Source organism: Dreissena polymorpha, chromosome 1 (genome assembly GCF_020536995.1).
Source record: "Dreissena polymorpha isolate Duluth1 chromosome 1, UMN_Dpol_1.0, whole genome shotgun sequence".
In the NCBI taxonomy this organism is placed as follows: domain Eukaryota; kingdom Metazoa; phylum Mollusca; class Bivalvia; order Myida; family Dreissenidae; genus Dreissena; species Dreissena polymorpha.
The window spans coordinates 26,906,262-26,919,352 of NC_068355.1; the positions used below are offsets into that span (position 1 = coordinate 26,906,262).

A 13,091-nucleotide genomic window follows, 5' to 3' on the forward strand; every position below is an offset into this window, starting at 1 on the left:
TTATATGACTCACGAACACTAACTCCGATCCTTATAAAAATACAGTTCCGCTCACCTTAGATGACTGGGACAGTCATGTAAAATATCGAATATAATATATATTTTTTATAAACATCTAGTAGCAAGATAAGTTGCAGATAATTGGTCAGTAACCACAATTTTAACTTACTCTTTTGAACTGTTAATTCTTTTCAGCTCAATTCAACAGAAAAAAAAGACCATATTTTCACTTTTACATTCAATTGAAAATTTTAAACAGTCGTTTGAGGAAAAAATATAGTTTAAGGATTGCGAATGGGGTGGAGTTTGGACCCCAAATTTGACAAAAAACAATACTGTATATACACCAAAATTTAACACCCCCTGGCAAACAGGCTCTATAAAACCAAGGCATTCGAAGTAATAGATTCAAATCATATTAACCATCGCACAACTGTGTAAAACCTCAAGGCAACATGGCAGGCCTTTCCCAGACCATTTTGGGAAAAAATGCTTTTTCAGGATTGAGATTTTTTGCGCGAAACATCCAAAGGCCTGCATGGGGATGACGGAAATTCTTCAGGTTTTGTGTTACTGTCAGAGGTTTGGAAAGCTTTAGGCTGAAGATGGGTTTGAGTTATTGATACTCAAGTAAAACAAGTACTAAGAAGTAAATTAGTGCTATTAACAGTGATATACACAAAAATAGACGCCATTTTACCTTCTATGATATCATGCAATTCTTATCCACTTCATTTTTGGTATTCTTAATAAACAGGTACACTGTCAAATCAGTAATATTTGTGGGACATTATGCTTTGTTGATTTTAAGGGTTGACCGATCCACAAATTTAACACAAACACATGGGCATTTAACTGACACAAATTCCTCATTTATTTTTCCAAACTGACTTTACCTGAGAAATCCACGAATATATATGATTTTAAAATATAAAAAAAACAATTATAGAGAAAATTGTATGTTATGTAAATTCATACTGTTCTTTTCCACCTCATCTTTTTTGCATTCTTAATACATAGGAAATACACAAGCAGGCCTTTTTCTGGCATATTTATGGGTCTGTTAAATAGAACCATACACAAGCGTGTTCTTTTTTATGATAAGTTCCTCATGATTACTATATCTCAATTATATTTAAATTAGATGTAAACAATATAGTACTATCATTATATCATTTTATTATTATAATTTGAAGTATAAGAAAGAGTTATATAAAATATTTTTTCCAAATCAATGGATTTTTCGTGCGCAAAAAATCCAAATTCCACACTATTTGCATTTTCCCCAAAAATGGCAAGGAAAAGGTCTGACAAAGGGTCTATGTTACCTTCTGTGTATTCCGGTCATCCTTGTCCACCACATCCTCAGCAACCTTGTCCTGACTCAGCAGCCACTGGAGCAGCAGGATAGATTGATGTATTGCTTGTATGTATGCTTAGGATTCACACACGTTTATATACATGTTATAACAATCAATAACACATGTTAAACAGCATAAAACAATTTAAATTAATAAATCTCACATCCTGTGTTAATATTCTGTAAACATTACACAAAACATCAAAATATTTTCCTCCAAAGATTACTTAAACTAATTCATATTTAATAAAAACTTTTCATCTATATACATTTCTTACATGGCATGGTGCTTATAGAAATAAAAGTCTAAAAATAGCCTCAGTTGCTATGTACATGTCCATCTATGTACAAATATTAAATTTTCAGTCGAAATGCTTTGTTTTTTCATGCATAGTTTACATTAACTAAATTATAGGACAATAATGACACAAATATTATGAATACATAACATAATATGTTTTAGATGTGATGTTCAACCAAAAACCCTTACAGTGTATAAACATATAACAATATGTGTACATAAATTATTTATATCTTTTACTACACACTTAATGTTGTATTGTAACATCATACACTACTATGTTCGTATGCTTAACAACACATTTTCATTGAAATACTAATCACTAATTACAACAACTAATACATACATGTACACACTATTCCACTCTGAACACCAGGATGTGGTCACTCCCCATCAGTCCCACAATGATGGATGATGAGGAGCTGCTGTAGCAGACTGACAATGGGTACCTCATGCCATCCTTCTGAGTAGCCAGCGTAGCCAGCTTACTCTCTCCCTCCCAGCCCACCTGTACTACAGTGTGGGACCAGTATCCACAGACCAGCACCTGGCCTGCAGGGGTCACATGTAGACCATGTGGGCCATCTAGTGCTGGGTCTGTCAATGTAGCCAGGAGTGTGCCATCCCTGGCCAGGGTGAGAAGCTTGGGCTGGTTCCAGCTGGTTATGTACAGCCTGTCTCCTGTGGGACTCACAGCACACATCCATACTGCAAAACAGAGTAACATCAAGATATTGAATTACTGTAAATGTTAAATAATCTTATTAAACATACTGCAGTGATATTGTATTACGCATATGTTGCTATAAAGAGGCCTTTACACATCTAAAATATATGCATACATTTCAATGATTCAATAGTAAAACATGACAATAAACTTCAGTAGCAGAGCTATTTAGTTAACGTTTGACATGTTAAAATGCGACTGTTGAGTAAGATATGAATTGAAGTAAAACAATTACACAGATGAAAACAATTACACATACTGAAACAATTGCACAGTTCTATCAACAGGTAAACATATTGTACATGTACAATCATTTAACAACCACAAAATTAAGACAGGGTCAGAAAGTGTCTCTCTCCCAGGAACACAGTTTCTATTTATAGACATGTCATGTAGTGACAGTCAAAATACTGCATTACTCATGATTATAAATCAGTATTTCTGAATCTTCTTTTGGCTACAATGTACTGCAGCATTCAAAGGGCACATATGAATTATATAACATATATTTTATAATACCTCAGCGGGTTTTCTGCTATTACATCTGAATTTTATTTTATTATCATCTCACAAGTATATAACTATAATTTATAAGATTTTTTTCAAAATAATAAGATAATGGCCTAAAGGGTCAATATTTGTTGATTAAAAAAATAAATACCAATGCGGTTCATTTAGTGGATAAAAATTCCCAAATTTGTCATTGTATGGATTTAAAATAAAACAATTTGACTAGACATAATACGAATGTTATCAGGATGAATTCACCATGATTCTTACCTGCATTAGGACGTGACCTATCTTCATAGAGAGTGCAGAGCTGTTTGCCATATAGTGTGTACTTGAACAGAGCAGTACCAGAGCAGATAAACAGTTCTCCCTGATGACAGGCAATACCTGTACATCCATGTTGTAACTCAAGCTTCCTACCAGGAGTGAGCTGGCTCTGGGTGACTGTAATAAACTGGACATTATGTGTGTTGATAGCATTATCCACAGCCACTGCAACCTCACTGGGTGTGATCTGACACATGTCCATTATATCAGTCACATCCCAGTGACTCACCACCTGGTACTGCTGGTTCAGCAGCTTGTACCTCTTATTCTCACTGTCTGCAACCAGCATCTGCCCATCAGTCAGAACACACATGCCTATGATATGACATTCTTTTGAATCTCTTGGTGTTCTCACATTGTGCTTAGTATTACTCTGGACATTTAACACCTTGCCTGACTTTCCCAGCAGAGACAGTGCCTGCTGTATTATATGCTTACATTTTATGCTGGCTATAAGGCAGAGCTCCTTATGATCTCCAATTATCTCAACAATTTCATGGAATTGTGACAAGTCATTGTGAACACTGGTGCATTTATGAATAGAACTTGTTACTGACCCTTTAATGCTTATAACTTCATCTTTCATCTCGTTAAGTTCCTTCGCAGTAATATTATCGAATTCATTTACGATAGAAACAACATTTCTACACATCTCTTCTTTTAAATATTGCTCATTTCCGCCTGATGTTCCCACAGAATTATTATCACATTTATCTATATAAGTATTTAAATTGCCACACATTTGCTCTATCATAACTTCCCTATGTTCATTGTATGTTCTCTGCAATGACTGAATGCTGGCCTCCTGACTGATCTGCAGGGTTTTAATTTCCCCCAGGACAGTTTCCAGCTCCACTGACAGCCCCTCTAGGCCTGAGGGCTGCGAGTTGGTCAGCTCCGAAATCTGGGTCACTTCTCTGCACTGGCTGAAATTAACAATTTATACATGTACATACCAAGGAATAGTCAGTGATATTATGTAATGCTTCAAACAAGTATAAAGTGTCAAATAAAAACATACATGGACAATAAATTAACACTTCTTGGGCTTAATATGGGGGTTCATAGATATGCACTTTTCCATCCATCTGCATGACTTTTTTGTTGTATATAACTCAACATGTATTCCTGCAACTTAACAAGTACAGTAGCCAGGCATGTGAGCTAATGCGCATTTCTATATGTTGTTTCTGTTGTTTTCATCAGAATTGTAGTAATCTCATATTTATACAAAAAAGACATTTTAAACAAGGGCTGTTTGTAAAACATGCATGCCCCCCATATGGGCTGTCCATTGTAGTGGCAGCCATTGTGTGAATACCTTTTTTGTCACTGTGACCTTGACCTTTGACCTAGTGACCTGAAAATCAATAGGGGTCATCTGCGAGTCACGATCAATCTACCTGTGAAGTTTCATGATCCTAAGGCATATGCGTTCTTGAGTTATCATCCGAAAACCATTTTACTATTTCGGATCAACGTGACCTTGACCTAGTGACCTCAAAATCATTAGGAGTCATTTGCGAGTCATGATCAATCTACCCATGAAGTTTCATGATCCTAGGCGTATGCGTTCTTGAGTTATCATTCAAAAACCATTTTACTATTTTGGGTCACTGTGACCTTGACCTTTGACCTAGTGACCTCAAAATCAATAGGGGTCATCTGCGAGTCATGATCAATGTACCTATGAAGTTTCATGATCCTAGGCCCAAGCGTTCTTGAGTTATCGTCTGACAACCACCTGGTGGACGGACCAACAGACCGAAATGAGCGAAGCAATATACCACCTCTTCTTTGAAGGGGGTCATAATTATGTCCAAATGACCAAATATAACTGTTTAACAATTTGAAGTGAGATGCTTTATTTTCTGATGTTTTATATGTCTTTTTCCCTTTTAAATGATGTACATTGGTGTGATTCTATGTTTAAATAATTAATTTTGGAACATTCATGCATCATACTGTTTAATACATTGATGTTAACATTATTATATTGTTTTGGTTACCTGTGTTGTTTATCAAGTTGAAAAAATGTTATTTATATACAAAAAAAGCTTATTAAGACTTATGAAGGTATGATTTATGAAGGAACTTATTGTTTTTTATGTAATAACATACTTTTTAAAGTGATAATATCACCTGTTCAGCGCAACACTGTTCCAACTCCATTTTACAAAAGTTTTCAGGAAGAAGAAAAAACTGTGGTTTTATGTTGCTTCTTTAGATATGTCATATGTTTTTTCTTACAATGATGTAATATTCAAATACTTTATAAAATAGCTCTTTACTACAAAAATATATTTTTTAAAAGAGATATTAAACATTATTGCAGTTAGAACAGTTTTCCCACTTAAAACTGTGTCTATATGGGTTTTTTATTTAGTGGAACACTGTTCTAACTCAAGTTAGAACAGTATTCCACCTAACAATTATTGTTGTTTGCTTATATTAAATATGTGCAACACTGCTCCAAGTGATTTTATGATTCTATCTTATTTAATTATGGTTGTTTTAAACAATAATCATTTAAGACATAAACTATTAGGTTATTTATGAACACTTTATTAAATTTCTGGTACACAAAACTTTACATCATATATTAACATTTTGTTTGTTAATAATGCAAAATGCTCGTCATATTCTTTAGTATTAATATATTAATATTTAAATATCATAATGCATATTCAAAGTATTAAACACATGCAGTTGCTAATTTCAAAGAACACTGTCAAAATCTATACTAAAGGCAGCTGTTGACAAAAATACTATGAATAACATACCTGTACATACGAAATGAAAGGCAATTAATGCAATAAACTACATTGATATAACTTGATACATGATTAAACAATTTAAACACAGAATGTACAGTTATGGTGGCTTTATCTCAATAAGTATACTTCATAGGAGAGAAAAGTATGGAACGCCATATCTGACTTTACATGAGCACTGTCGCTGTTTGCAGTACATTCATCATTAGTTTCGGTGGGATAAGCTTTATGTCGTGTGCAATCTTCTTTACGTTCTCTACATTCGTTATTATGTGCAGTACTAACAGCATTACATGCAGTAGTTACATCATAATGTTCTGTCAAAACTTAATTACATTCGGTACATTCGTCAATATGTGCAGTAGCAGGGCCCTCAATGCATTTTAGGGGAAGCGGGTCGCTACCCATAGCAGGGGGAATTTTTGCGGCGGTTCCCTTTTTGGGGGATTTTTAACTTACTCTTTAATTATTATATTTGTACATGTTTGCACTATATTCATTGCTTATTTCATAATTTAGTATGTTTGACAAGATTAAATTGAAATAGAATTGAGATATAGTAATCATGAGACATCTATATATAAAAAAAAATTATTATTATTTTTTTTTTAGGGGGAATTTTTTCCCAAAAAAGGGGAAAAAAGTATACTTTTCAGGGGGGGGAATGCGGCCGAATTTCGGCCGTGGATTTGACAGATTGAGGGCCCTGAGTAGTTACAGCATTACTTGCAGTAGTTACAGTATTACGTTCCGTGGACAAAGTTTATTTTTCTGTGCAAACTTCATTCTTTTCTGTGCAAAGTTCTTGGCGTTCTGTACATTCATTAAGAGCGGTAGTTACAATATAACATGCAGTAATGTAAATTTCATTATGTTCAGTTCATTCGTCATCGTGTGAAGTAGCTACAGTATTATGTTCTCTCCAAATGTCTTTATGTTGGGTACATTCAACATTTTGTGCAGTAATTACATCATTTCGTGCTGTGCAAACGTCTTTACGTTGAGTACGTTCGTCATTATGTGCAGTTGTTACAGCATTACGTGCGGTAGATATAGCATTAAATTATGTCAAAATATCTTTACGTTCGGTACATTTATCATTATGCGCAGTAGTAACAGCATTACGTGTACTAGTAACAGCATTATGGTGTGAACAAATGCCTTTACGTTCGGTACATTTAACATTATGTGCAGTTAATACAGCATTACGTACAGTAGTAACAACATTATGTTCTGTCCACATAGATTAACGTTCGGCACATTTACCGTTGTGTGCTGTAGTTATATGATTACGTATTTAGGTTTTAAAATTTCGTGCTATGCAAATTCCATTGTATTCAGTACTTTCGCTGCTACCCGTACTGGTAACATCGTTACGTTTGATAGAAACGACTTTATGCTTGGTAGTTAGCCTTTTCGTTTTATGGATAGGTCTTTCTAGGAACATTTATACGTGTCACCGGATGACGTAATTTTCCCGCAAGTGTGAAACAGAATTTTTGACTATTCACCCCAAGACAATTTATCCCCTGGACAATTCACCCCCAGATTTAATTTCCTTCGTCATATTTGAAAATAAGTTGTGAGCAGATGTTTTGGGGTTATAATTTTGACTTTGCAGCACAATTTTTACGTGAAAATAATAAAATGTACTATGTCAATGAAATATGACATTGTAAATTTTTGTCAAATGCAATTCAACCATTGTTTTTTTCTATAAACTGTGTAACAACATATAAAATTGAAATAAATGAAGTATTTTTATATAATATTTGTGCATTTGTTTTAAATAATATTATTAGGTTACTATTTTATTATTAGTACTTTGTCAATTATTGAAGTCGATTTATTAATTTCATTGAATTTTTAGAATTTTACATTATCACCATAACTTATTTATTCATGTTAGATGGGATAATTAATTTAATAAAATGCAATGGTTTAATTGAGAAGAAAACATTAATTAAAGAAAGGAAATTTAATCTGGTTGGGAGCGTGCCATAAATGGGTATTACAATCAAGCATTCACTGGGCAATTCTAAAGGTCTAACATCTATAAGATAAAACAAACAACTTCATAAACATTAATTATGACTTTTATTGCAAATGTCTATAATGTCTACGTAATGCTTTAACTAAGTGCACTTAATGATGTGTAATAAACGAAAAGACACAGCACGTAATGTTTTTATAACAGCACGCTGTAACTATTGCGCATAATGACGCATGTACCGAACGGAAAGAAGTTTGCACAGCACGTAATGTTGTTACTACTGCACATACTGATGTAACTGCTGCACGTAATGACGAATGTACCGAATGTAAAGATGTTTGCACAGCGCATAATGATAAAACTACTACACATAGTGACGAATGTACCGAACAGAAAGAAGTTTGCACAGCACGTAATGTTGTTACTACTGCACATAATGATGTAACTGCTGCACGTAATGACGAATGTACCGAACGTAAGACGTTTGCACAGCGCATACTGATAAAACTACTACACATAATGTTGAATATACCGAACGTTAAGAAGTTCGCACGGTATGGAATTATGTTAATACAGTGCATATTGATGAAACTATTGCACGTAATGACGAATGTACCGAATATAAATAAAGTTTGCGCAACACGAAATGATGTTATTACTGAACGTAATGCACATAATGACAAATGTACTGAATGTGTAGACGTTTGCACAGCAAGTAATGATGAAATTACTGCACATAATGTTGAATGTACGTAACATAAAGAGGTTTGCACAAAACAAAATGATGTGACTACTTCATGTGATGATGTAACTACAGCACGTAATGACGAATGTACCGAACGTAAAGAAGCTAGCATAGAACTGAATACTGAAACTACTGCGCGTAATGCTGTAACTACAGCCCATAATGACAAATGAACCGAACGTAAAGAAGATATCACAGCACGTAATGATATTGCTACAGTGCGTAATAATGTAACTATATCACAAAATGTCGAATGTACAGAATGTCAAGAAGTTTTGACAGAACAAAATGTTGTTACTACTTCGCGTAATGCTTTAACTACTGCATATAATGATGAATGTACCGAACGTAAAGAAAATTGCACAAAGCATAATGCATATTCCACTGAAAATAATGATTCATGTACTGCAAACAACGACAACAGTCATATGAAGTCAGTAATGGCGTTCCATAGAAAAGGGTATTGCTTTAATACATTTACCTTTTTCAGACCTTTATTAATGATTATATTGATATACATAACCGTCTAACGATTTTATAATGTGCATTGTATAACAAGACTAACTTTTGCCTTTTAACTTTTAATATACAGGTAATATCTGTTACAAATTGTAACAGTATGCAAAAGTTACTATAATAGCTGCAACATTTTATAAATCTACACACAACCTACAAACTTTGTATGAAAAATTTCTTAACATTATCCTTATAATCTCACAATAAATTGTGACAATCATGGCCTTTATTCTGAAATATCTCAACAAGTCTGGACACAACATAGTTAATTCCCAGCAGATTACCCACAATAACAAGACCAAATATTAGTATGTCATGACATCATACAATAATGACATTATAGCTTTACTATGATGTCATTCTTTATTCTAGTGAGGTTATAGATTTCAACAAAATTAGGACAGTGTTGCACTAAAAATAAAAGTGATCATGATCATTTTAATTTGCGCAACACTGCTCCAACTCAAGTTGGAACAGTTTTGCACTGAATTAAACATATCAAGTGAGATAGAACTAAATGCCAACTGGCCCTTTTTGACCCTTATTTTTTAGAAATATGTTGATTTTTTTTAAATATTATGTGTATCTATTTAAACCAGTGACAAAAATGCAAAAATGTCATTTTTGTAAAAAAAGTGAGTTAGAACAGTTTTGCGCTGAACAGGCGATATAGTCAATGACATGAATGTAGTAATGAGCTTTCTTTGAATGATTGTTCTTATTAATAAGATTGGAATACCGGTAACCGACAGTTTTCATGCCGCGAAAAAGTGGCGACATCTTCTTTGGGCCAGTGAAACCCCTGTGATCTATTTGTGGAAAAGTAAAGACGCCATTGTTAAATGTTTGAATGATCAGGTTAGTGTGTGCAACTCCATATGTGTGTTCAAAATGTTCCTAATTATACTCTAGTTATCATCAGGAAACCATTTTACTGTTTCGAGTCACTGTGACCTTGACCTTTGACCTAGTTACCTGAAAATCAATAGGGGTCATCTGCCAGTGATGATAAATGTACCCATGAAGTTTCATGATCCTAGGCGTAAGCGTTCTTGAGTTATCATCCGAAAACCATTTTTCTAAGTTGAGTCACCGTGACATTTTAATTGTCAGGTAAACTCGTGCAACTCTATATGTTTCTTCATAATTTTTTTACATAAATGCAGTTGTCTTAAATGGATTAAAATTCAATGATTAAATGCATTTAATAATGGCAGTACTGTAATATAACTTTTATCATAATTGAAAATCTGCTTATAATATTATTATGGGTATAACAGGAACTAAAACAGACTACTAAATCTTTATAATTTCATGTTATAATCTTCTGTGACCTTTGACCTATTGACCTTAAAATGGATTGACCTCTTAATTTTCCTCGATGTTAACATAAAACATGTTGCCTGGCTGTAGGTCAAAGCTTTCCCTAGATATATTGTGGAACACAATTGGTCTACGGACCAACGGACTAAAGAACAGATGCAAAGCAAAATAACCCTGCTTCTTACAAAAGGGTCCTCTATTTCTAAATATAGTCTAAGTATTAACACTCTAGCCTGTGATAAGCGGCTTATGACATGCAACCCAGCGATTTTTTTTTCTTCTTTATAAAGTACCTGTAAAAGGTATACTTTCCCAATTGACGAAAAAGTACGAAATACCAAATTGCTGTCTGAAAATTTCCAAAAAGAAAGGCAAATTCATTCATTTTTTTTTCAAAAAGTGCATTTTCTGCAAGTTAACAAACAAGTACAAGAGGGCCATGATGGCCCTGTATCGCTCCACTGCTGAAAAAGGCTGAAAATATTCTTGGTGTGTGCAAATACTTAAATATAGGCCCTATTTAAGCAAATGTACACTTTTGTGACCCCTGGGCTAGGTCAAATTTAACCCCAGGGTCATAATTTGAGCAAACTTTGTAGAGGACTACTATATCTCACTACATACGAAATGTGGTAGCCCTAGGTCCAACAGTTAAGGACAAGAATATTTTGAAAGTTTTCACAAAATAAGCAAGATATAAGCGTACACTACGCGCCCCGCGATTTTTGCCTAAATCACCCACCACCGCCTATGGGCCAGTGTGGCAAATCACTGTGTGGTTGATTCACGGTGATTTCACTGCGACCATCTGGCGATAAAGATCAGCTGTAGAATCATTGCGAAAACACCGCAAATCGCCTTGATTCGCAGTGACTACTAGATTTAAATTTCAACTTATTAACTAATGTCATCACTATTGACGATCACATTAGATCGCGAAAATGTATTCCAATATGAAAGTAAACAGCGTGCTTGCTGAATGTCAAATCCTGATTTACAAACAATATCTTTATTTGTTGAAATAACAATTGTACAGTACGGCTCACGCAAAACCAACAAAGTTCGCGGCTACAGATTCTTTTGTTCTCAAGTTTCTCTGCAGCCACAACGAGTATTCACTCCGAAAGAAACAGGTACAGATAATAACCTGATATTTTTACTTCTACACGATTGTTTTAACATTTCGTCAGTTTCTCTGCATACTTCATACAATTACCATCGGATGTCATCTGTCAATGATTGTGTAGGTCAGTAACCATACCGAAGAAATTTTTATAGTTTAATATCGGAAACGAGACCATATCTATTTGCTTAAGAGTTGCTCAAATACACAGACGACACGAATTTAAATAATGTCGACCATTTGAATAAAATCAAATGTTGGTTTATTTGTAAAATTAATACTTTCACTTCGTCCTGATTTTCATAAAATGACTTACATGTGCATCTAAATTTAAATTTACACATTGCTTCAGGTGATGTACGCTTCTCCAATCACCATTGGGCTGCTAGATCTATTTAATAAAATATAAGCCTGTAAAATTCATTTAATGGAACATTACTAAGCGTTTGTCTTTATAATTTTTCGAGCAATGTTGAACAGCCTATACTTTTGAAAATGGAAGCTGTGATCATTCGGAATTATCGTTATTTTAATGTTTCAAACATAGTTTGTTACACTTAAAATTAGGCGGTGAATCATTTGATTTGGTGGCATTCTGTTTCATTTCAGACCCCATGCAATTTTTCAGATCATAATCTCTTTGCTTTATTACTCGAACTTGTTAGTTTCTGACCACGTGTGCTACTAAATGTAACCATAGGACTGTGTATTATGGTCCATGCAAGTTGCTTGGACCCGTGTTGATGATCCTTAAATGTTAGATAAGCATGTGCACTGTTGATTAAAATGGTTTGTACAAAAGTTCTACTGAAAACTGCCGACTGCGTCTTTGTTTTATTATCCAATCAAGCCCCAAACATCCAATATCCGGTGTATTACCAGAAACAAACTTAAGATAAGCACGCGTTGTCTGTCAAAACAATGATTGTATAGCTGTTAACATTTTGAAGTAGCTCACACAGTTAATTCCCATATATGCTCTCAGAAAAAGACTTAATATGCTTAAAACATTTAAAATAACAATATTTATTTTCATAAGAATTGCTAATATATATATATATAAAAGTTTGACAAATTCATTAAACAGATATTGGTTTATTTTCTCAAAATAAACTCGCTTTCTTGATTCCCAGAAAATGATGTGTACATGTTGCATTTAATCTAAATATAAATTAAGTTGTTTATTGGTCGTTGAAGAAGATCATGAACTGAATATGACACTTAAGTGTGTAGTCAGTATACAATACAATAATTGTTTCAATAATGAAGGAACTGAAACAGCGCAACGGTTACAATACAGCGTGTATGACATTCTTTAGGACTCTTATCATCAATATTAACCAGAATTCGCTTTTAAAATGGAAATAGGGCATATGCGGGATTATCGAGCAA

The 13,091-nt window shown here is 34.0% G+C and overlaps 1 protein-coding gene across 3 annotated transcripts in view; it reads right to left on the reverse strand.

The window, feature by feature from the left end:
* The window catches only part of LOC127864934 (uncharacterized), a 66,833-nt gene that overhangs the window by 32,983 nt on the left and 20,759 nt on the right, over nt 1–13,091 (reverse strand). For all 3 annotated transcript variants that reach the window (XM_052404825.1, XM_052404823.1, XM_052404824.1), the window contains exons 2-4: nt 3,169–4,151; nt 2,008–2,369; nt 1,329–1,394 (exon numbers count right to left, since the gene is read on the reverse strand). In XM_052404825.1, coding sequence (XP_052260785.1) covers nt 2,017–2,369; nt 3,169–4,151 — 1,336 coding nt within the window. In that variant the 3' untranslated portion in view covers nt 1,329–1,394; nt 2,008–2,016. The remainder of the gene's footprint in view (nt 1–1,328; nt 1,395–2,007; nt 2,370–3,168; nt 4,152–13,091) is intronic.